The 25,502-nt window shown below is 38.2% G+C and overlaps 1 protein-coding gene and 1 long non-coding RNA gene across 2 annotated transcripts in view; one reads left to right on the forward strand and one right to left on the reverse strand.

Annotated features, from left to right (window-relative positions):
- Nucleotides 1–25,502, forward strand: part of LOC147222225 (receptor-type tyrosine-protein phosphatase gamma-like) — a 457,121-nt gene that overhangs the window by 403,776 nt on the left and 27,843 nt on the right. Inside the window, exons 11-15 of the mRNA XM_086168151.1 lie at nucleotides 357–406; nucleotides 811–1,564; nucleotides 9,681–9,840; nucleotides 18,995–19,086; nucleotides 25,155–25,246. Coding sequence (XP_086024277.1) covers nucleotides 357–406; nucleotides 811–1,564; nucleotides 9,681–9,840; nucleotides 18,995–19,086; nucleotides 25,155–25,246 — 1,148 coding nt within the window. The remainder of the gene's footprint in view (nucleotides 1–356; nucleotides 407–810; nucleotides 1,565–9,680; nucleotides 9,841–18,994; nucleotides 19,087–25,154; nucleotides 25,247–25,502) is intronic.
- Nucleotides 9,086–14,636, reverse strand: LOC147222226 (uncharacterized). Its single transcript, XR_015107762.1, has 3 exons — nucleotides 14,611–14,636; nucleotides 9,796–9,900; nucleotides 9,086–9,217 (listed from the first exon to the last, which is right to left on the reverse strand). It is a non-coding gene; the product is annotated as an uncharacterized LOC147222226 (long non-coding RNA).

Raw genomic sequence — 25,502 nt, forward strand, 5'->3', positions numbered from 1 at the left:
TAACATACACACACAAAAGCACACTGGCGCATTTATCCCCGTATTGTCACTGTAGGAAGACCATTATCATTCACTTTTGACTCATTATAATCATAAAATCCTGAAACATTCATATTCGGGTTTATTTATGCAAATTATTCCTGCAAGCCCAAAGAAAAATAGCAGAGAGATGTGCTTTTCATCAGACTGCTACTCCATTAAATATTGAGCACTTTGCTTCATAAGCTTTCATTCTCTGTTTAATGTGCAAACAATGCTCTCTGATGTCGTATTGACTGCACTTCAGATCAAGTGTCGCCAACCGTCTCTCACGTTTTTAACTATGGATATGCCACTTCCTCCCACCTGTGTTTTAGCCAACACCACCCGGATCTTTGAGGGGACCAGGATTGTGAAAACTGGAATGGTGAGTGTCACCGCTATCGTGTTTATTCACTGTTTATCCAGCAGAGAGCAGTATGCCTGTCAGTACCTTTCCAACCTGTTAGCAGACACACAGACAAACATACCACTCTTTGTGTCTATATTTCAGAAACATATGTAAGTATCAAGTAATTTCAAAAGGTAAAAATTGAATGAATAAACTCATTAACTCAATATTTTGTCATTTTTTGGTTTGTTGTAATCTATCATTTTTATAAGACACCATGAAATGTCAATTATCGCAAAAGGCAAGAAGTTCCATTCACAGATAGAATAAATAAATGAAATTATATTAAATTCATAAAAGAAGTAGCACAGTCATTAGAGCTTCGACAAAAATACCGTAAAAGAGCTCAATGTATAATTGAAGCTTAATTTCTTTCACAGCCGACGGTGTCTCCACCCTCCTCGGCCGATATGGCTCCGATCTCTTCGGGCTCATCCACATGGACATCCTCTGGTATCCCCTTCTCCTTCGTCTCCATGGCGACAGGCATCGGCCCATCCTCCAGTGGCAGTCAGGCCACCGTGGCGTCTGTGGTAACCAGCACCCTCCTGGCCGGCCTGGGCTTCAGCGGCGGCGTGCTTTCCTCTTTCCCTAGCTCAGTGTGGCCGAGCAGAGTGTCTGCTCACGGTCCGACCAGTCAGATGGGCGAGCCCGCCAAGACCACCAAAGACACCGCCGCCACTGCCTCCCGTACCACAACGACGGCCACCAAAGAGAACAGCGACAATGTGGCCGAGGACGGGTCGGGTGAAGGTCAAGGTGAGGATAGCCGGAGAGAAGGGGAGGACAAAGATGATGAGGAGGAGGAAGAAGAGGAGAAAGAGGAAAAGAAAGAAAAGAAGGGATCGAGAGGAGCGTTTGACAGACCGTGGAGGCCCACAGGCGTCGCGGTGAACGAACCACCCAGCAAGACCCCTGACTCCACTGCAAAGGAAAAAGAAAAGACAGAACCAGATGAGACTATCAGGCCACCCACTGTACCAGACCAACGGCCAAAAGTTTACTCCCGCAGTCCTCTTCCCACAGAGCCGAGCAGGGAAATGGCTGCGTACCCTGTTCCAGACAACCCCTCGGTGATACTTGGGGCCACCGCTGGAAAAGACGGGAATCACTGGCCCTTCTCAGTCTATACAGGTGAGTTAAACAATATTCTACGGATTAATTTCACCCCCTCTTAGCTTTTATTCTTTATAAGGAGACTGGAGAGTGAGACCGTAATAATTACCTGTTATCTAATATGTGGGAGAATTTGTTGGGAAGATATCCTGCATATGAATATTTGATGTTTATGCTAATTCCTCCATGTACATCATGCAAGCTTCTTACAGTTTTTGACCCCAAACTGGCACTGGGTAAGCTTGAAAGGCCAATGTAAAATTTTACCAAATTATATTTGTATTGACCTTCTGACTGACATTAAAACCAGAGCTTGTCTGTGCAACCGCTGGATAGATAGATAGATACATACATCAATGCTATGATATGGTAAAGTCACATCACATAATTAGGAAAAATGAAATGAATCAAGAATATTCAGATTTCTCATCTATTTTTAACTAGTATTCACATATATTCACATTTATTAAGATAAACTATGTGATATTATGATTATATTATACATTAATATATAATATTTAATATATATATCATAAGATTAAATATTACTTATTAACATAGACTTTGGATCACATCCATTTAAATCATTTGATTCTTGAAATCATGTGATCCGACTGACCATCCAACTCTCTCAGTCTGATTTCCGCCAGGTTGGCAAAAAAAAAACAAAAAACATGTAGTTCATGGGTTGGCTATTTCTTCTTTGGAAAACTGAAATTAATCAATTGATGGGCTTCTCATGCTCATTATTAGTATTATTATTAGAAGTAGTGGTAGTATCAATAATATTAATAATGATATAACATTGCACGCTTTCCTGCTCACTCTCTCACACACACAAACACACACACACAAATGAAAGAGACCTAGATCTACTGATAACAAAAAAAAAAATGGGGGTTACCCTGCAAGTGAACGTGACACGAAAATTGATTTACTCTTACAATTTCAACTGTTTTTTACTTTTCAATTGTTTCCAAATATTCAAAGTTCCACATTGATTCTCAAATTCAAAAAGAAAAAAAAATCACAAATAACGAAAAAAGATGCTGCAAGTCATAAGGTACCTGTGTGAATACCTTGAAATGTAATAACCCATCACACACACTACAAAGATGTGCTCCAGAGGCGGACAGTACAAAATAAATACTTTTGTGTTGAGAGTAATCAAATGTCATTTTTGGGGGAAAAAAAACATTGTTTCTGTGCATCTTTTTTAACGATAAACCTTTGCTGAAAAGCCCCAGAACACATGGGAATGTTATTTGATAATATGATGAAAAATATTGAGATGTAACCACATGAATAGGACGAACAAAGTGTGCTATAATTTAAAAGCAAACCCTCCCCAAAAAACAGACCTTTATCTGGCTTGGCTGAGATCCAGTATCATGATTATCACTCTTTACTGACAGCTTGCTTCTCTGACTGTCCTTCCAAGTATTTTTATTCTGTTTCTTGAATCCACAGCAAAGAAATACTGTGAAATTATTAAATACAAAGTTAGCTTTTATCTTGGCAGCAGAAAGCCCTATTACCATGAAAGATTGCTATTTTTAAGTATTGCTCTTATCTCAACGACCTCTAAAGCTGAAAAAGGCGGGTATTCTTAAGAAAAGCATACCATTATTGATTTTTTTGTACCTCGGCATACCTCGAGTCCTTTTGAGAAACAAATGTAGCAATATTATCACTGCTTTAAAAGTTCTAAATCTTCATCCTCTGAGTGATGTTTTTCAAGGCAGGCTCATATGCATTCACCGGTACTTTTCATCTTAATGAAAGTTAAAGCGTCCGATCGATGCTTTCGCAGTTAGTTTCTCAGTCATGTGCTTTGTTGTTGTTTTTTTAGATCAAAACGATTAAGGAAGAAGTACATTGTCTGGATTGTACAAATATATTCTGTGCCTCTGAGTCCAACGGAGTAACCCAGTTAATTCAAACATAGCGTAAAGAACACGGAAAGTACTTTATTTGGAAGGCAGGTCACCAGCAGGGCCCCTCTGTATGTGTAGTCCTACCTTTCCTCGTAAGTATTTTGAGCACTTTTGTATTTGTAAAACAGCATAAATATTTTAGATAGGGTGACCTATAAATTAGATAGATAGATACATACATACAGTATATACACAATAGATGTTAGGAGATATAAGTTCTTTTATTATAAAGGGCAAAAAAGATGGAAACAGGATCAAATGTGTAAACCTGGAGGTCTCCAAACTGTATTCCAAAAAGTGATGAAGAGATTGCATGCAAGCGATACAATTCAAGCTGAAGGAAAGTGTGAACCAAGTTGTAGCTGTTAGTTGTCTTCTCACTCCAACACCCCCAACCCCTCCACACCCCTAGCCAGACGTTCAGCAGGGCACAGTATTAGCCTAGCAAACACCATGGGACATCAATTCAATTTCAAGTGCTTTGAAACAAGCGCAAAACCAGACATTATTATGATAAAAGCCATTTTCTGATATTCCCTGGAAATAGCTTTCTCAATCTCTTCGTCAAAACACATTTAGCAAATGCCGTTCTGTTTCAGCAGAAGGGACAAAAGGACAAATGCTCTGAAAAGTTGTTGCATAACTTTTTTTTAAAGTGTGATGTGATGGCCTTCGGCTCGTTTCTTTATCCGGAAACTGTTTTGGTTTGTTTGTTTTTTGCATGATGTCAGGAAAAAAGGGGCTTTGGCTGGCAATTTTTAAATAAATACAACTGCTAGATTTCACCACAGATCGATACAAGCACTGCGTTTGACTTAAAAGAAATGGAAAAAAAAAATCAACTTAGTGGCAGCAGTTTGTTACAGTCTGATTTTTTGTTTATATTTCCATTGCAAACTTAACTTGATTTTACCATGCCAATTCATGTCACCTACGCAAGGAAAGTGTATGTACAATATGCAGTGATGTTTTCTGTATTAAAAAAAGGCTCAACTTTGTGTCATTTCAGACCAATTGGCAATTTGATATATATTTCCCTCTTAAACCAAATTTTCATTATTATTAGCTGCGCATTTCTATATTTCCAAATATTTTAGTATCCGGCTTCTGTTGCGTTTATCTTGATATCGAAAAGGTCTAAACGGTTACCAAGCTAGCGCTGCAAACCTTGTATTAAACAATTAGCCAAATTGTTAGCGAGGTTGATAATTAACCACTGGCTGACAAACAGCTAAGACATCACCGTATTGCAATTGGACCTCTGATCAAATTTTTTAAATTTCTGTAGTTACTCCTGGCTAAAACTTACCAAAACTGTTTTCAGAGTAATGTTTTGGTAGATACATTTTCTATGTTGTAACTATTTCATTACAGTTTTACAAACTGTTTTGTACAAACAGTTTTGCAAAGCAAGCTAACTGTTTAGCAAAATCAGATCTATTCGCTACAGGCAATTAAGGAAGGCTCGTAGCAGCTTCAGGCAAGTTATAAGTGTACCATATAATTATGTCAGTAAATATATATAATTTTGGGGCTTTTGTTTGTCTGTTTGTTTTTTGTTTGTTTTTTTTACTTTAACTGGTAGGGCCAATCACATCAGACATTATAATGGTCTGACAACATCTTACACATTTGCAGATGTCTGAAATTCTCAACAAACAGTGCTTTATTGAGTTGCTGAACACAGGTTTGTTTCTAATCTAGAAAGACTTTATTGTTGACTGAGGCACAATGTACAGGGAGCAATCCGAACCATAACTTTACACTAAACTTTTTACTTTGAAAAATAGTGAAAAACACTGTTATCTCTGAATTTGTTCAGCTCCAAATCACAGCGTCACACCAGAGAGACACCATCCACACATCATTCAAAGCCAGTCATACAGAGATCTCTGTGACAGTTTGATTAAAAAGCTTTCTTTTTCTTTCTTTCCATCTCCGTTGAGTTATTTTATTCCCAGAATTAATTAAAATCCTATACACATATTTATAACAGCTCCAAATGAGCATGTCTGACTGACTAAAAAACACTGAGAATTCTAAAATAAAGAAAATTGAAAATAATCATATAAGACAACAACAAATGACAAGCGTTATGTTTGCAGTGCTTAACATGAAATATCACTTGTGTTCAAAGGAATCACATGCACCCTGGAAATTCTGAGGAACCCAAAAATATGTTGTTTTTTTTTGTTTTGTTTACCCAGTCACAGTAATTACACAAAATACTCGTGAAAATAAAACAACACGTCCTTGCCGTGTCCTTAATCACTGTTAAAAAATTCTCTCCCATCAGAGCACTGTAAAAACTATGGTATCATTTCAAATTATAAACTCCATGAAACATATTTGTTTTGTTTTCACTTTCCCTGGAATCATTTCCCCAAACTATACTCATGGGTTAGCATTTTTTGCCACATCATTTATCAATAACATATGCCAAAAGTCGACATGAGTTACTCAAAACCATCAACATTGTCAAAACTAAAGAGTGACCTCTCGAGAATTTCATAGCTAGTTGTCAGTACTGTAAACTGCCACTATGGCCATAACGGCGGTTTATTTTATTGTAGAATGATGTTTTTTTTTTTTCTTTTTTTCCAAGTGCACTCCACAGGTAGGGGGCACTTCAGACTCCATCAGCAGCATCCCAAATATCCTTATTAATTGTCGTTGTTATTTAAGTTTTGAACTATCTTAAGATAATATTGGCCAAGTTATTACCACACTTTAGAACATATTTGGAAGATCCCTTCCTTTTAAAAAACAGGTCAGTATGTAAAACTTTAAATTGGTCCAAAGATTGTGGATCCTGCAAGTGAGGCATGACGGAGCAATACAACTTGACAACACCATAATGCAGCCAAGCATCCGCCTGTCTGTCTGGCTCCACATATCCTTCCTTTTCTCATCACGCACGCCTTATCCCTTTTCGTTTTCTTCTCACCAGCCTTCTCCTCTTTCTGTCCGTCGCCTCTTCTTTTCCGCCCTCCTCCTCTTCCTCCTCCTCCCTCACTCCTCTGCCTCTCCCTCTCTCCTTGCTCTGATCTGAGAGCTGGCCTACTTTCAGACACGGTGTGAGGAGAGGAGGTTCGGAGGCTAGACTCAGCTGCAGGGGGAGAAAGAAGAGGGAAAAAAGGCCTCTGCTCCATTTATAGTCACATGTGCTGGCATGGTGTGTGTTGGGTGCCTGTATGTATCACACTGCTGAATTTACTGCATGTGTTTGCGTGCAGCTTGCAAAGGTTTAGTTATTTATTTATTTATTATTTGGCAGGCTGCAGTAATTGTAAGATCCAAGGCAGAGAAGGGGGAAGAGGCGTGCAGCATCTCTGGTTTATGCATGTTTGTGCGAAGGCGGGAAATGCGGAGTTTTGTAGCAATAATGCGAGGCAGCTGTGTGGTAGCTCAAGGGCCTGGCCTGATGTAGTGCTTGGCTCCAGGCAAAGCTGCAGACAGAAGGCCATGGGGGCCGGCGTCAGCTCTGGCAACGTCACGGCTGCATCAGCTGAACTGGGTAGGTAGTGGTGGTTGTGGAGCGGAATTTAACAAATGATCCTACGCTCTGTGTTTTCGTGATGCGGATATCTGGTTGCACCCCCTCAAACAGAGGTTGACTTCAGCTGTGAGGGGGATGGGATTTATATACCCCCCTTCACTTCCTTTCTTCTGATTCCTTAATTCCTGCTGCAGTAACCTCAGTTTGAAAGAGCCTGATAAAGATTACTTTATTTCTTCATTTTTCATGTATAGAGTTTTTTGTTGTCTCTCTCAGAGGCAAAGAGAGTGAAATGTGTTGTGTGTGTGCTACACAACAATATAGTATAGCTGTGCAGTATTGTGTTAAGCTTAGCCTAGCAAACAAATTTTGAACCATTGCCACACAATTATTATTATCATTCTTCTCATTCTTATTATTATTATTATTATTATTATTATTAGTAGTAGTAGTAGTCACAGAAGTAGCAATAGTAGTATTATTAATAGTAGTTGTATTATTATATAATAATAATAATTATTATTATTATTATTATTACTATATTGGAAGGCATCACGTGGTACAGTGATTAGTGCTTTGGCCGTACAGGTCAAAGACGACTGGTTCAATTGGTACAAGGGGGACATTTCTGTATGGACTTTGTATGTTCTCCCTATGTCTGCGTGGGTTTCCTCCGGTTTCCTCCCACAGTCCGAAAATATGCAGTAGGTTAATTGTAAAAAGTCTGTCATAAAATACATTGTGGAACATTGGTGCTACTATCACAGCAGCTTATTAATTTAATTTTGTCAATTTTCCAGTATGAGCTGAGTTGCTTAGAACCATTAGTTGTTTGGTGATGCAATTCAAAGTACATGGAGACCAAAACATGAGATATAGATGCGTGGATAAGAGGGATTTGACTACATGCATACCAAAATTAAATTTACTGAATGGGAATCAAAGTCTCTCGCAGATGTTTTAGTTCATACTTCTTTGTGATGATACTCTCACATGTCAACAAGAACAATCAGCCCACATTTATTGGCCTTCCCAGCCTTAATTGTTTTTTTCTGAATGCAGATTCACTGTATTTTCCAGGCACTTGGCCTTTTCTTGTTAGTCCGATGAAAATATAACCGCAAGCTACAGACAGTAAGTCATCATTCCTTCCACCAGTATTAACACTAACCAGCTTGCACTTTTTTAAAGCCTGTCATTTTGGTGAGAACATTATGAGTTTAACTTGAAGGTGTGCAAACATAACAATTTTGGCTGAATCTTAAGGCACAAAATGGGATCATCTGCCAAACTTGCAAAAATAAACCACATGATTAACCATAAAAAACACAAGACGATCACATGGTCACATGAAACACTAGATGTTTATGTAAATGGTTTTGAAAATACAGTTTATTATTGATATTTTTATATGCGTGCAATGTCCAATTTTCAGTGAGATGAATTTAAAGTTTTACATTATTGTATAATGTGGTTCAAAATCAGTTTAGTAACTACTATTTCAATTCTTTCAGCATTTGAATATTATAATAATAATAATAATAATAATAATAATAATAATTAGGAAAGATGTCCCCGAATGAATGAGTGAATGGTTGTCTGTCTGTATATGTGGCCGGCAACCAGTCCAGGGTGAACCCCACCTCTCGCCCGATGACAGCTGGGGTAGACTAGCATCTCCACAGCAGTGCAGGATAAGCGGCAGGCGATGTGATGGATGGATGGATGGATGGATGGATGGATGGATGGATGGATGGATGGATGGATGGATGGATGGATGGATGGATGGATGGATGGATGGATGTATAACAATAATAATAACAACAACAATAATAATAATGATAACATTAATATGGTCCAGTCAACTCTGCAAGGGTATACACATATGAAGAGTACTTTGGCCAAGAATAGAGTTGAAAAGTCCAGCTGCCCGGATACAGTGAGTCATAATTTGACTGGACACCATGTCTCCTGACTTTTTTTTTTTTCAAATTTACTCTTAAAGGGCTAACTCGAAATGTCCAAAATTGGGTTTGCATGTGATGGTCTGACCCCTAAGAGAAATTTTGTTTTATCCCACTATAATTATATGAGACTTTTACTGTGCTGAGTTACTGGAACACTGTGATATTTAATTTGATTTGACAGTCCACAAATCGCTTGCTAGCTTTCAGTGCTGCTTTCAGGTACCAGGGGTTTGCTCCGAATTATAATGTGGGTCACTTGTGGCAAAATCTGAAAAGACAGACAGATAGAATGGACTTTTAAGAAAAAAGATCCTCATCCATTTCAACAGTCTTTCTACATGAAAGCAAAACAACAGTTCATGATCAATCAGTCATTTACGAGACGGATGTCACAATTAAACCCCAGTCACAGTTCCCGCCTGCTTTTCCAAATCAATTTGTATCAGTCTATCATGGTGCACTACTTTGCAAATTCAAACTGTATTGTGTCCTGCATGATGTTTCTTAGGTGACAATGCTGTTGCTTGGTAAAACTTAGCACACTCATTTTTGTGGAGTGAAAAAGTGTGTGTTGCGATGCTAATAGCATTTTAAGGGATAGCCACAACACATTTGACCTGGAACTTCTACCACACCTCTGCACTGTAACTTTTATGCTGTTCAGTCTAAATACCAATGTATTTCCCTGCATCTCTTTCCCCCGCTTATACTTTTCTGATCTTGTCTTTCAGACCGACCTAATGCAGCCACCAGCCAAACTCAACAGGCCACACCTGGATCTGAGTCAGGGTCAGGCCTGAGCCTTGTGGAGTGGCTGGTTCCTTTAGTGGTGGTGTCAGCTCTGACCTTCCTCTGCCTTGTCCTGCTGCTGGCTGTGCTCATCTACTGGAGGTGAGTTCCAAGAATCAAGAAAACGGGGTTGGGAGGTGTGCAGGGGTAGTTCCTCTGATGCTGGTCGATGTTGTTGAAGGGTAAAAAGGAAGAACTTGGATTATTGCAGGGAAAGATATTGAGCTATGAAAAAAAGAAAAACGTAGACACCATGTTGCAAATGTTCAAGCAATGATAAATATTTGTCACTTTAATGAAACACAGAAAAAGGTCTGCACTCTCAATAGTCCAATCAAAGTGAGAGTTGTTGCTGCTGTATGATAGATTATACTGAAAAAGTAAAATACCACTACTGAGTAGAGTCCCATTTAACTACACACACTCAGTCCCCGCTTCTGTGTTTGATGGGACTGATATGCATCTTGTCTCATCAATGCAGTTATCTACATGGCTCAAATACCAGCCTACATTACACTCCAGCTTTATGTCCAAACTGAGGCTTGATATTATGCTTGAAGTCTGCTTCCCTTCGTTTAACACAAGTTACCATTCTGTGTGTGGAGTTCTGAGAAATCGCTATTTTCAGTGTCTTACTAGGATGTGAAAATCCCCTGTTATATTGTTGAACTTTTCAGAAAATGGTCAAACCCATTCATTAGAGGTGGGCAAGATGACTTCATAGGAAAGGTCAAGACAACTTGATCAGTTAGTAATTTGTTGACATTTATTGGGTTGAGCGTTTTAGATAGTCACAGTTACATCACATAAATGTTAAGATTAGCATTGATGCGTGGAAAGACTTTTGGCATTCTGTAAAGGAGGATTGAGGATTGCCAAATTTTGAATTCCCCTTTTTAGCCAACCTTACATAAATAGCACTTTGTTAACTATTTTCACACCTGCAATGTCCCAATCTTTGTTGTTGTTTTTTTTGTTTTTTTTTGGTGAGAATTACACCAATGTTTATTTGCGGAAAAATTCTTATTTTCAACAGATACTATACTGGAGGTGTTTACTGATGCCAGCTGGTCTTGTACCAAATGTAAAATTCTGCAGAGAGAAGAGTTAAGGGGTTATAAAATATAACATTGGTACTAGATATCCTTAAATATGACACCCACTTACTAAATATGATTAAATCCTGCATACTGTCCTTTTAATGCAGCATGGCGCCCTCTGTGGTATGCCGGCTTTTTTGTAGATGTTGTACCCCTTTTTAAACTTTTCTACAGTGCACAAATGATGCTTATTTTTTATTTTGTTTGTGTGTTTTTTGCACACTCAACTGTCTTCTCTTTGGACAGCAAAATAAAAATTTCATTGTACCGGGAAACATGTTTCCAGACTGTAAACATGACACTTTCTATCTTTACAGCAATTTCAATAGACCTTGTTGGGGAAAATGTAGAGGGTTTTACCGTCAAATTACAAGAAATACAGGAGCAATGTGTATTATATAGGACAGCTCAATAAAACCAGACTCATGGGGAGGTTTTAAGACAAGTTCACAGAAAGGACAAGGAAGAATTTTTAGAACTGGGACTGCATTTTGGAACAGTTTCAGAAAAAGTATTTGGCACGTCAAAGCAAAAAGAATGATGAAGACAACTGAATAGCGTTTCCCACAGTATGGTTACATTTTAATGCATCACTTTCTATCACTATTTCTACACTTTTACAATCAACGATGATCAACCAAAATCTGAGCCTCCAGCATGTAAAGTGAGATCATGGATAAAAGTCTATTGTCTTTGCTGATTCATCAAACGCGCTTCCTTACTTGGTAAGATGTTTTCATGGATTTTGGATTTTTGCTTTGTAAACACTTACTGCACATCACGGGGCTGAGATACCGGTAGTCGTTTAGTGGGAACTTGTCCTCTGAGTGATGCAACGGGGGAATGCTAAATCGTCTGTTGTGTTAATTACTACTCAGTGAAATGATGAAAGGGTATTACCTGAAACCTCCAGGGGGGCCCATTATGGGGGAAAAAACAAGTGTTCAAGATAATATTTAGTGCAGTTAGTAGGCTATTTAGGAATTCAAATCGCACACAAGAATTAAATAAATGTATTTTTCAGCAGTATTTTGCATAATTTCCAAGTCCACACTTGATGTAAGTGTCTGGATTTTTTTTTTTTTTTTTGAGTCGGGTGGCGGTATCTGGGATTGCCCTCACACCAATTATGAGGGAAATAAAAATGCATAATTGAATATAACAATTGAGGATTTCAAGTATATATATATATATATATATACAAATAAATTGGTAAAACTATGTTTCATGTGCCATCATACAGCAGACCATCACTTACCAGAAAACAGAATCACACAGAATCAGTGTATTATTAAACCCACAATAACTGCATCACACAATTGTATGTTTTCTGACATTGAGGTCTATTTTACAGTAGAATGTTCAAGTTTTGGGTGAGCAAAAAATAGATGAATAAATGAAAATAAATTGAACAAATTGATAAATAAATTCACAGAAACTCAACCAGTTACCACATGAAAAATGGCAATGTAAGTTAGAATCTTTCTGACCCTGACCTGACATGTTGAGTGCTAAATGTCTTCTCAAGGACCTATCAAATATAAAGACATTAGTCTTTTCTACTCACTTAAACCAAACATTTGTGATAGAGGTGAAAATCTCAATTAATTTAATGAGTAATCCCTTCTTTTAACCCCTTCATTTTGAGGCTGCAAGTGGCATATATATACTACACAAGGTGTAAATATACCCAGTTGCTTTTAGTGGGAAACCAACACCAAGTGAATTTTAACCGGTCTATATTTAGAGTGAATTCCTGTTCCAAAATAAATCCTGGATTTTAGGTTAGCAGGACATCACATACAATCTCAATGTTGCCTTGTAGGATCAGGATTTGTGATGTGTGTGTGTGTGTGTGTGTGTGTGTGTGTGTGTGTGTGTGTGTGTGTGTGTGTGCCAGAAAGAGCGAGAGAGAGTTGTGTTTCCTTCTTTCAGACTGTAGTACATTTTATCAATCGATAAAATTGATAAAATGTTTTCATCTTGGTTTCCGCCACTTATTTGTTCTGGGGATAGAAAAAGAAAGTTTAACATTGTGTATGATTTTGAATATCTTATTTAAGCTTTTTTTTAGCACATTCCTCATGCTGCAATTATAGCAGGTTGTAACAGCTGTGTTGAAAAACCAGTCCAGATTTTCTGATTTGACACAGTTCCAGCAAATATCCATTCTCTTATCAGTGCATTTACAGTCGTTACTGTTACCCAATAGTAACTGCTTTTTGACTCTTTACTTTTGCATTAAACTGTTTCACAATGTGCTGTACAGCTAATATGAGAAAGGATGTTGATTAGATTTTGAATTTGAATTGACTTATTAGGTTACAAATTGTCAGTAGAAGATGATGATTGGTACTGCAATTTAGTAATATCAATATCATCATTATCGTATCAATCATCAGTGTTGTGTGAAGAATGGGAAATGGAACAATATTTGTAACATATTTTTACTATTAAACTTGCTATCTGACATAATAAGAAATTTACTCATTGCATCATCTGTTGTTTTAGTCAGAGAGCACTAGTAGGCACTAGTGTGAGCATGTAACCTGCTTAACCACATGCACACAAACAGACCCGTGCGCGCACACACACACACACACACACACACACACACACACACACACACACACACACACACACGCGTACATACATTCATGCAAGCTTGGCAGCAGGTGCTGAGGGTTTGTTCAGATATTTAATCCTATTGTAGAGCAGCGCTCAAGTCATAACCCTCCTGTTCCCCACCAACCCCTCCTTCTCCCAGATCCTATTGGCCCTCAAGCGCCCTTTGAACTTTTGTTCTGCGGCATTCATGTCCCTCTGGAAGGAAGAAAATTTGTGGTACCAGTAAAAACTGTAAATATTATTGTGAAAAAACCTCCACTGTTCTCAACAGCTTGTGATCAAAACCACTGCTGTTGAAGGAAAAGCATTTAAGTGCATGTAGATATTCATAGAGCCAAAAAAGTTGTTTTTTTTGTCTGTAATCATTTTGCCTTAAATTGTAAGTTTAGTAGTTTAACATGCAAGTCAGCACACTTGACATTGAATAAAACTTTTAAAAATATATCTAAACTTTGAAATTACTATTTTTCTTTTTTGTTTGTTTTTTGAGAACTAGATTTTGCTGCAGGAACTGTGTCTATCTTAAATTCACAACATTCTCAGATTTTGTTCTTTTGTTGAATTTTTACCTCTAGACCTTTAAATTTGATTACTCTCATAATAGCAAGACTGAATTTCATTTCATAAAGCTTTGGTGGGACTTTATTTATTTTATTAATTTATTTATTCAATGGCAGCAAATGCTATACTGTTTGTTGTATCTCACTTGTGGTAAATATTGTTTTTTGAACCACAACATGATGGTGTCCTATTTGACTTGAATGCAACCTGACAGCAGCTGTCACACCAGGAAGAAGCATGGAGTTTGCCTTGAGAGCCTGGTTGTGTTGGAACCTCCCATCCATGCCTTGTTAGGAACGCCCCCCTCCTCCCCCCGCCTTTCCCCAACTCCCCCCACCTCCTGCTCCCTTCCCTCCCCACCTCCCTCCAGTCTTAGTTCATGTCAGAAGCAGCAGCATGCTGCAGGCCGTCTGCTCGCTATCCTCGGCTTGGTCACCAGGATGAACGCTTTCTGCTCTATGCTTTGTATGAAATACAGGTAGGAGGGTCTGAACACACACACACACTCTCACACTCAAGTAGACTAAGGGGTTATTGAGCAACTTGTTTTCATTACAATCTCTAGACCAGTACTTAGACTCACCCTAGGCAGCAGCCAGCAAACATGTGAGAACCTTTTCAAAGCAAATTAAAAGGTTCTTGTAGCAGCCGGTCCTACAAAATGAAAGCAGAGGTAGGCAGGAGATTTGATCCTTGAAGTTTAGATAGCACTTGTTCAGGTCTCAATAGTTGCCTTACTGATATACTTTCTTGGGTATTTCCTACACATGTAGGGAAATTATCAACAAATGGAGCAATGTGTAATGTAATGTTCTGCTTCAGGTTGGCAGATTTTTAACACATTTTACGATCTCCCAGTATGTTTGTATCGAGGCATAACTGCTGCTGACGTGAACAGCATATTCTAACGTACGTCTACATCTATTTTCAACAGACTTTGTGGTTTAGGCCCCTAAACTGCACAGTGAATGTTCACGAATGAGTCTGCTGGGAGATGATAAGACATGAAACTACAACTCTGACTGATACTCTTTCTTGATCAACTACTTTAACAAGTCTCTTTATTCAATTTTATTTTGTAAAATAAGTTTCCAGCTACTGAATTGTACACTACTCCAACTGACTGTGAAGAGTGTGGATACCCAGTGATGTTAGTGTTAATGCTGGCAAATAAACAGTAGAGCATATTTTGACAGAGTATTGCTAGCTGAAAAATATTTAGAAAATATCAAATATGAGCTTGTTTTGTTTGTTTATTTATTCATTCGTAGAAAGTTCAGCCACATTGTGTTATTCGTAATTTTGTACACCGCAGTTTAGTCTAACGTACAATGCCATTCTCTAGTATCATAAATCAGGCTAATGTGAAATGGTAAATATTCCATTAGATAGTCTGAGGAAATAAGGAAACTTAGTATGATAATCTATTCCCGAAATCATAAGAAAGTCTGAGTATTAATTGTATTAGTCATTTTCTTCAGAATGGAAACATCAATGTGCAAGGTTAAATCACCAAGGAAGATTGCATGACAATGGCCCCCTTTCAGGTCACAACTTGTGCGGATGAACGTAACTAAGAGCATACAGTCAGACATTAGTAAAGTCCTACTTTTAGTTGTGTAGCTATAAGGTACTGTGCATAGGTTTGGCGGGAGGAACAAACTAAAAGGATCTGCACATCAAGTGATCATCATGCAAAGCGTAAACAACTTGAAGAAAATAGAATAAACCGAAAACAGCTTTGATACTGTGTAGAAAACTGGCATTGTCTCTCTGCATTGACTCTCTGCCAAATAATGAGTCTATTAAGGGATAAACTCAATTAAGACTCAATTCTTTTGACAAATCTCACATAATTAACTCGGGTGTCATACCATTTGACAAAAATGCACTCACTGAATGTAAAATAACATATGTTATTGCCTAAAAATTAATATGTATATTCCCTTAGCTAGTTTGCATGATTTAGTTAGTGCGCTGTTGGTGTATATTTCACATAACGTGACATAAGCCTGGTCAGAGTGGAATACTGGAGGAACTTGCCAAAAAAGACACACCTTGCTAAAAACAAGACACCTAATATTAGGACACATAAATTATGATAAGGTAAAATAAAGTAAAAGCTGTTCACACCCGCAGTTTTTATGTATTTATAGTTATTTGATTTTTTTAAAAAGCAGTTTCACAAAAATAGGTCTTCATGCAACTACTGACAATAAAGGCTGTGGATTATTCCAAGTGGCAACTTTAACATTGAACTGTCTCATTCATTTAAATTTTCATGGTGCATGGAAACTTTGTGTCTCTGGTAATTATAGTGGTGATGATATATATATATATATATATATATATATATATTACGAGCTGTGTGAAACATCACACTCCCTACACATACAAATGCATGCATGCATATCCTGACTGGCAGAGTGGCGCAGACTATTAGCAGCTGTGAACCTGATGCTTGATGTATATAAATCCTTGCAAGTCTGGATATCCTGACCCAACATCCCATCATGGTAAAAAGCCTGAACCAGCAGAATCTCCATTACACATACCAGCCATAACAACATGGCGCTACTTTTGGATTCAACCTTAAAAAAACAGCAAATATAACTCATGGCAACAAGACTTCAGGTGACAGAAATCTTAACAGAGGCCATGATAATGTAAATTTCAAGCCTGCTTGACTTTCTCTGCATGCATTACTTTTTTTCATTCAAAAGAAAAACATTTCAATTTTGTTATCCACAGCTTTTCAGTTCAACCTATTTTTAGAGCAGAACAGATCCAAACCATCATCAAAATTATTGCTAGAACTATTTGCCTCCTGTTAAAATTAACAATAGGACTATCTAACAATCTTTCTGAATTAGAATCGATAAGGTTGAAATCTATTATTTACTCGGACTACATTTGCTTCCTTTCGGTTTCGTGCTGGCTTTCTGAGGCTTCAGATAACTTACTTGAATTTTGAAATCGAAGCACTCACAACATTTACTTTATGAAAGTGAAAAATGTGTGGAGCAGGGCCGGGCAGCACGTTGCTACTTACGGAGGAGCAGATTTTAGACACTGGCTCAATTCAGTTCTGAATAATTTCACTGTTGTCAAATGGAAATGTTCAGTTAAGTGCAGATATTCGGGCCTTCATCTGTCCCTGGTTGTGAGTCTCTGAGCTCGGAAGATAAGCAACGCCTCTGATGCTTCTGTCTGCTCCATTTCAACTCCAACACGCCCATAAATGCAGGTTGCGCTTCTCCACTTTAAAGTTCTTCAAATCACTTGTGACCGTCAATGTCTCAGATTAGGGTTTGCTTCCGTGTACAATTTTGACATGTACGATACATTGCACATGCCTTGATCATGTTTTGTGTGTGTGTGTGTGTGATTGATTCAAATTGCTCGAAAGTTGACACGTCAATGCGATGTGTGTATGTTTGTGCATGAGGGAGTTATTGTGTGTTTGAGTTCAAAGTCCACATCAGTGTGTGTGAGGGGCCAGCTACCAACCAGCATGGTGCAATCAGTATTCCATCTTTTTTTTCCACGCACACAAAACACAAACATAAACACCCATGACCCTCTTCCTTACAGGGTAACCTTAGATTCTTAAGGAAAATGTTGTCTTCTGATAAGGCAACCCTATCCTTAAGGCAAATCTAAGCTTTAGGCCAATGCCTTGTAGGTATTTTTTTTTTTTTTTTTGAAGTCATAAAGTCCATATTGCTCCGCAATGTTTTAGGCCCGTGTAACAAAGGGTAGTTGCGCAATGTTGTTATTAATTTTCAACTCTTTTTCTGCCTTTTGCTTTTCGTCTGATTTATTCCATGCTAGAAATACATTTTCCTTTTTCTCCATATCTCCAATTCACAATGATGAAAGCTATCTCTATAGACAGTGTTTCAGGCTGGGACATATAAAAAATAGAGACACATTCCTTCTGTTGGCTATTGATACTCGTAAAAATGATCAGCAGGTCATAGAATGATCATGATATGAAGTTGAAATTGAGCTTTGAAAAATGCTTAGGGCTTTCAGGGTCAATGTTTTTATCGGGTAAACTCATAATTTTTATTTGGAGGGGAACCACTGTTAATCTGAATGAGGAGGCTATCACAAACAACAGACTCCTGGACCTTTTTCTTGGACAAGCTGTGATATTACTATAGCATCATAATGTTTTGCACTGTCAACTGTCATAATATGGCAAACAGCTAGATAAAGATCCTGAACGTGTGTGCGTCTGTATTTCAAGGAAATAATTAAGTCTCTAGCAGCTTCTCAGAAGTTAATACATAAGTTTAGAATGTGGAAAACTTTCTTTGTTAATGCCAGCTACTCTTTGTCAGTTTGATATCCATACAATATAATTTCCAGGATGATTTTCATGACTAATAAACAGCAGTAGCCAGAATTTGATTGTGCTTGTCTGGGACCAGATGTTGCTGGAGCCAGGAGAACATCGCCATTCAAGTTCTTGTTGCTTCTCATTGCTTCAGTGGTCACTCTCTTCGAATGGTTTACACCAGCTGAATGAAAGATGTAGAAATGCAACGATTTTCTAAGCAATTTGCAAACTGTCTTTTCACCCGTTTCAGTTGGGAACTCATTGGAGTGTCAGTGGATGTAATATAATTGGTTCAAATGAAGAATAGCAGACCACTAACAGTAGTTCTTTCACTGTTGAACTAGGTCAAGAAAAACACAAGAAATTACTGTCCTGTTCTAAAGGTTGCGATTCGAAACCAGAGTTAAAAAAAAAGTAAAAGAAACTCGAATTACGGATGAATCACCTGACGGACCACTTCACTTGTCACAAAGGATACTGAGGAGATGTACAAAGAGTACATCTGAAAGGCCTCCTGTCAAGCCCTCAATTTGAACTCCCATGTAAAGCACAGGCTGCAAACATTGAATATAATTAAAATTTGAATATGTTTTTTTTTTTTCTCTTCTTTATTTCCCAGGCGCTGTTTCCAGACAGCCCATTTCTATGTGGAAGACAGCAACTCGCCTAGGGTGGTGCCCAATGAGATGATCCCTGTCATCCCCATCCCAGGTAACAAGCAGTGCCACAGTATCTCAATGTCTTGCAGCACCTCCAGTCCTAATTGTTAATTTGTTTCACTGTTGTTGAATTAATAACCCCCATCTTTAATATCAGCTGTTGATAGGCCCTAAGGTGATGCACTGAACCATCCGTTCCTGCACTGACAATTACTCCAGGAACGATGAAACCTTATCATTTTCTGACAAATGTTTTTGAAATCATATTTTTACTCTTCATTTGTTGCCTTATTCTGCACTACTGTATACTAGGGCATATGTTTTTGCAAAGCGTTGTTTCGGATGTTACCCCCCACCCCATCCCCCGGCAGGGCTATTAGTCTATTCATACATTACGAGGTCAGAGGTTGCATCTCACAGTGTGGATCGGACTACTCTCTTCTTTTACGAAGCAAAACGGTGTGGATGAGGCGGCATAAATCCAAGCTGTGTGTGTTTCTGTGAGTGTGTGAGTATGATTGTAAGTAGAAAGAATTGGACAGGAGAAGTAATGTAGACGTGCAAGTGGTGTGAGCTTCCCATTGAGATGTATAGAAATACTAAACGTTATGGTGATTACATCCCCGAAAATAGGGAATGATGATAAAACCACTGTAGAATTATCATCAAAGAAATGGTTTTCACAATAGATAATAAAGATGGCAACACATGGAGGAGAAAGCACAATTTAACCAAAAGGGAGGATGTCAAGTTTGTAACATGAATTAATGGGATATGCATGGAAGATAGAGGAACTTATTTTAATACCGGTGGTCTCCAGGCAGTTTTTTTTACACACAAGGGAGACGTTTGCCTCGAAACAATATCTCCTCTCCAAGAAAGGCAGTCAGAAAGTCTTTGTAACTAAGAGTGAGGTTTCTATTTTAGCCCAAACTATGACATTTTCTAAAACCTGACAAAATGGTTTAGTTTCCTTGAGGATATTCACAGGGACTTTTTTTTGGTCTAACTCTGAAAGGGATAAAAGAAATCTAGTGATGTAGGATTTTTTTTATTTTATTTTTTTTTATTTATTTATTTTTTAAGGGTCAACACTAGTCCATAGACTAGAGGCACACTAGTCCACAGACAGTTCTTTATCTACAAAATATTTACTTGCTATATGCTGCCGGTTTGAATTCAAACTTCAAATAACAACAATGGTATAGAAAATATGTTTTCTGCTTGAATCGGAATAGCAAGTGGCAGTTAGATACCCTTTGTATTCATCAACAACTGCAAAAACTATTTCTCACTTAAACCCCTTTCAATATACAGACAAATAATTCCTGGGACAACATATAAATGTTTTAATTCCATTATCCTTTTTTTATGCATTTTCTTTTAATACCAAGCTAACCCAAAGCCTTCAAAGATTCATTCTTCCTCCATTGAGATACGATTGCAGTCTTAGCGCTTTTTTGTCTCACATAAATTACATTCTTGCGGCTGTGGAAGTTCTTATTCCTCTCAATTCACATGATGAATTCATGAACACACGCATTCTCACTGAAATCCACAGAAGGAATCTCCGCTGTGGTTCTGTTGGAAATGTAGTAACACAATCCGCTTCAGAGAGTATGCTGGTGAAGGACCTTTAGGTGTTTATTCCAATTTAGTGTGACATTGGCTTTCACAGATACAGCCCACTTGATTAAAACCCCTGATAGGCTAAGGTTTGTTCTTCCTGTGTAAAAAGCGGCATAACGATTGTCTGAAAAGTCAGTTGTTTCCGCAAGTTAGAGAAAAATCCATTTAAATATTCAACTGCAAACTTAATAAGATTGCTTTTTTCACATTATCACGTTAAATATGATCCGCGGTCGGATGTCACCTCGAGCTTGGAATCATAGAGGAGGCACAAGCAGCTAATGTCCACCTTGTCAAATACAACACATTTATATAGAACCTATTCTGGGCTTGGGAACTGCTTTCTAGCTGGTCCAGCTCTGGTGCGAAGGTCCAGGACTTGGATCCAAACCTGTCAAATCAATTAAAAGCTTGCAGGGCCACTTCACAATGAGCCTCTCACAGGTCCAAAAGGCCCCCTTTCACACAGGAGTCAGTGTGCTCAGCGTAGCAGAGTGCAGCTCAGACAAAAAGGTATCTTCCATTGAGCCTCGCATCCCTCCCCTCAGCAGGAACACAGGCTCATTGAGACCCCCGCTTTGGATTCACATCACTGCCGAATTTTTGTTTGATTAGGGTTCACAGAGCATTCAGGGGTATAGGTCAGAAACTAAACCATACACTCACACTGTGAAACATCACTGCAAGTAGAAGCAGACATGGTGTATGACCATATGTTAGTCATGTAAATTGTCTTAATAAGCTCAGACACAGAGCCTTATACATCCCATAATCCTCTTTAAGGCCTTGTGCTAGATTTAAAACCCGTCCACTCATACACACACAGACTGACAAAAATAACAAAATGACGATTTACAATTCAACGATGATCCTCAGACTGATGATTTACCAATGCATATATGTTTAGTGATAGTATCATATTATACCTTTATATCTTTATCACATAAACACTGTGATTTCATAGGGGATTGAAATCCTGCAACTGTAGACCTCGCTTGTCCCTGGTTTCAAGCACTGAGGCGTCTGCCTTTTCATTGCGTTTCCTTGAATAACTGCAATAGTAGTGCACAACAATGTGACCCTGAAACTCCGAGCTTATTCATGGGCTTTTAAGCAATGTGCTTTCATATTTTGAAAACATTTGTTCATTATTTTTTCATTCAAAAGACTGAAATTAGACTCATTTAACCATCTGTTGATTTTCAGATGTACTTGCTCAGCCCTATTTTTACTACTATTGTTAAACACACCGAACAATTGCATTCTGTGCAATTTAAAAACAGTTTTTTGTTTGTAGCGGTGTTTTTTTGTTTGTTTGTTTTTTTATCCTTTCCATTTTTCTCATTCTGAAAGCAATAATACAAAAGGGATTCTCATCAGACTGTAAATAAGCTCAAGGCTGGTTGAGGTTTTCTCGACATCTGGTAACTGTCGAGATATGGGCGAATTGCAGATCCGCAGCAAGCCCGGAGTGCAATATGTAGCCTGACCACCTAGTATTTTGTAGACCAAGTTACTTTTGTATTCTCAATATAACACTTTTCCAGAGGAGGTATCCATGGACTGAAGTTATAAGGTGTCAGAAGTTTTTTTGTCCTGTTTATAGCCCATAACTCTGCTGTCTTGTCAATAATTTGTCATGTTTGGAGGCCCAGTATGCCCAATATTAAAGCCAGCTTATAATAAATGTATGCACAGGTTTCTTTGGGTCAGGCGGGGGGAAAAAAAGCCTCAGATTTTTCAGGTGCTTCTGAATTGAAAACTCAGGAACATCTGGAGCAACCCCGGTGTTGTTATCAATGTGTTCCGTAAAATCCTTGTTAACCAGTTTTTGTTTTTTTTTCCTCCAATGATTTGAAGTAAAGTACACAAAGACTAATTGCCTTGGGGGTTTTAGCGACAACAAATGAAATCTCAGCTTCCCTCCCGTGCAAATGTTTGCTGCCATCCTGTGGTAAATCCGCCCCCCTCAAAAGACTAACAAAATGAAAAATAAAAAAAGGTGACCAGGGGGATTCAGGGGTTGGAAGAAATCAGCAGATAGAGGGAACCGATGCCACGGTTCCAGATAAAGTAGCCAAAAGGGAAGCACAGAGGCACAGATTGAAGAGAGATTGTGAGAGAGAGGAGTCAGGTCAAAAAAAGGAAACTTTGCCCAACCTTTGTTTTTTTTTGTTTTTTGTTTTTTTTTGTTTTTTTTCTGGGCTCAAACCTCCACACTGTCTGAATCTAAGAGCATTTGCAGTCAAAACCCTTTTTTAATTTCCCATTAGTCCTGCACTGCCATGTTTGAGAGTGGAAGGGAAACATATGCGGTACATATTTCAGATGTCCCATGTTAATGATGAGATCGTCTGTCAATCCCTTGTTTTTTTTTTTTTCACATTTCCATTGCGTGATGTGGATTTCAGAGCTAAAATCCCGGGCAAGCAAGGCTCAGATCATATTTCATATCACGTTTATCATTGGAGGGGAAACTGTAGTCTCTTTTATTTCTATTGACACAGCCCGCCTTTCAAAATATTTATCAAAATTTATATCATGTGGTTGCTTAAGCTCTGCCATGCCAATGGCAAAAAAAAAAGAAAGAAAAAAAGAGTGCTATCATTTAATTAATATCATCTTGTTCTGCGGCTGCTTCCTTCAGGGGTCGCCGCAACAAATGAACCTCTTCCATCTCCTCTCCCTATTCTCTGTATCTTCTCTCACACCAACTAACTTCACGTCCTCTCTCACTCCATCTTCTCTTCGGAGCTCCTCTCGGCCTCCTCCCTGGCTGTACCAACCTCTGCATCCTTCTACCAAATTATCCACTATCCCTCCTCACCAAACCATCTCAGTCTAGCCCCTCTGACCTTATCTCCAAAATATCTAACATGCGCTGTCCTACCCATTCCCGGACTCATTCCTGAACCTCAATATCTTCATCTATGCAACCTCCAGCTGTGTTTCTGTCTTTTCCTCAATGCCACTGTCTCTAAATAGAATTTAATAAATATAATAAACATGTTCCGGTTGCAACATCTGTATTTGCTTGAAATCTCTTATTTAATGTTTCGAGCATCAGTATTTTAGTCATGTTGGCTAAAACAGATTTAAAAGGTTCAGTGGCAATAGGATCAGTTTTTCACCACTGTCTTCTCCACTTAACATCTGACAGGCTCCTGTGTTTACTGACAGCCAAATTATTTTGACATATTTGCATGTACATAAATGAGCATCTCACCAGACATGAAGTGTGAGACTTAGCGAATGTGTATTCTTGTTAATATTTAATGACAACTAAACTGAAGGGAGCTATGAGAGAGCAAGCTGTTATGTTTTTGCATCCTTTTCAGGGAAACGGCCCTAATCATCTAGGTCAAGTTCAGCTTTTTATGCTGCCAGTGTTTGAAGAACCACTTTGCGGCTGTTTTATGCAAGTGTTTGCTGTCTGATGAAACATGCACCGCGTTCCATAGTTATTTCACTAAAAGCTCCCACAAGCAACAAAACACCACAGTAACAGTAAAATTACTTTGCCAGGCAATCCGTCTTTTAACGTTTGCTCCTCTGTGGAGAAAGCAGCGGAACTAGATTGCTTGCACTTTTTCTGGCACACTTTGTTTTTACGCAGAACGACCACGACATATATATTTAAGCTAATTAAGCTCATGCATGTGTATGTGTATGTATATGTAACTATATATATCTAAATTCTTTGTATTATTATTTTTGTAATGGGTAACTGGTGTGTTTAATGTCAGGATGCTATAGCAATGTCCCTTTGCTTTCTTCAACATCCATCAAAAAATGAAGTAAAATCTGTCTGCAGATTTTGTCAATGGGCAAAAAGACATATTTTTCTCTGCTTTTTAACATGCATTTATACAAGATTTTTGCCGTGGGCGATTGGGGTAAAAAAAACACACGCATTAAACCGCAAAAGACTGAAAATTGATAGTACACCTCTGAATGTAAGAAAATAATATTTTCTTAAGAGCCACTTTTTCTCATGTTTTTGAAGCAAGTTATCAGTTATTTGCTGTACCCATTTGTATTTGAGTAACAAATGTTCGAATTTCCTTTGAAATGTTAAAACCGAAGGACATACACAAAGATGATACTCTCTGGAGATCTTTCCCACTCCTTCAAAGTCTTCCACCAAATACACAACACTGGTCGCCGTCTTTGTGAAACACAGTGGCCTTTCAACTAACTTCGATGTAACCTTATTTGCATTTTTAAGACCGTGAAATTGTTTTTAACAATGCGCCTGCAACAGATGCTGCGATCTCATCGGGAAAGCTCCCAATGCTCATGCCTCTATGACCCCACAATATTCTGCTGGAGATTTTTGATTTTACAAAGCACTGAATCTAACGTGAAGCCGCTTCACTTTCAACTCAATTTTATTGTTATTTGTTATTGGAATGTTTCATGTCTTGCTCAAGGGTCTGGTTCTGCTCATCGGAAGCCAGTTCATCTCATGACTCCTCTTTTCCTCTTTAGATGACATGGAAGCCATTCCAGTCAAACACTTCATCAAACACATCTCAGAACTCTACTCTAATAACCAACATGGATTCTCAAAAGATTTTGAGGTAAGTGGTTCTTGCTAACATGACCATGAGGGAATTGTAAAACAGTAAAACACACTTTTTTTTTCTCCAGTGTAAAGCTACTTCCTATTTCTTTCAGTGATATAATTTACTCTTTGTTTGTTCTGTCTAATATCTTCAAACACACTGTGCCCGTTTGTGATATAAAATCATCTAAATTGTACAAGGTTACAACTTTTATTTTTTTCAAATCACTCCCTTTGTTTGGGAATATTTGGATTACAGTTTGAATGACAAG

Source organism: Fistularia commersonii, chromosome 21 (genome assembly GCF_037954325.1).
Source record: "Fistularia commersonii isolate RoL2024-O1a breed Wild chromosome 21, RoL_Fcom_v1.0, whole genome shotgun sequence".
Taxonomy (NCBI): Eukaryota; Metazoa; Chordata; class Actinopteri; order Syngnathiformes; family Fistulariidae; genus Fistularia; species Fistularia commersonii.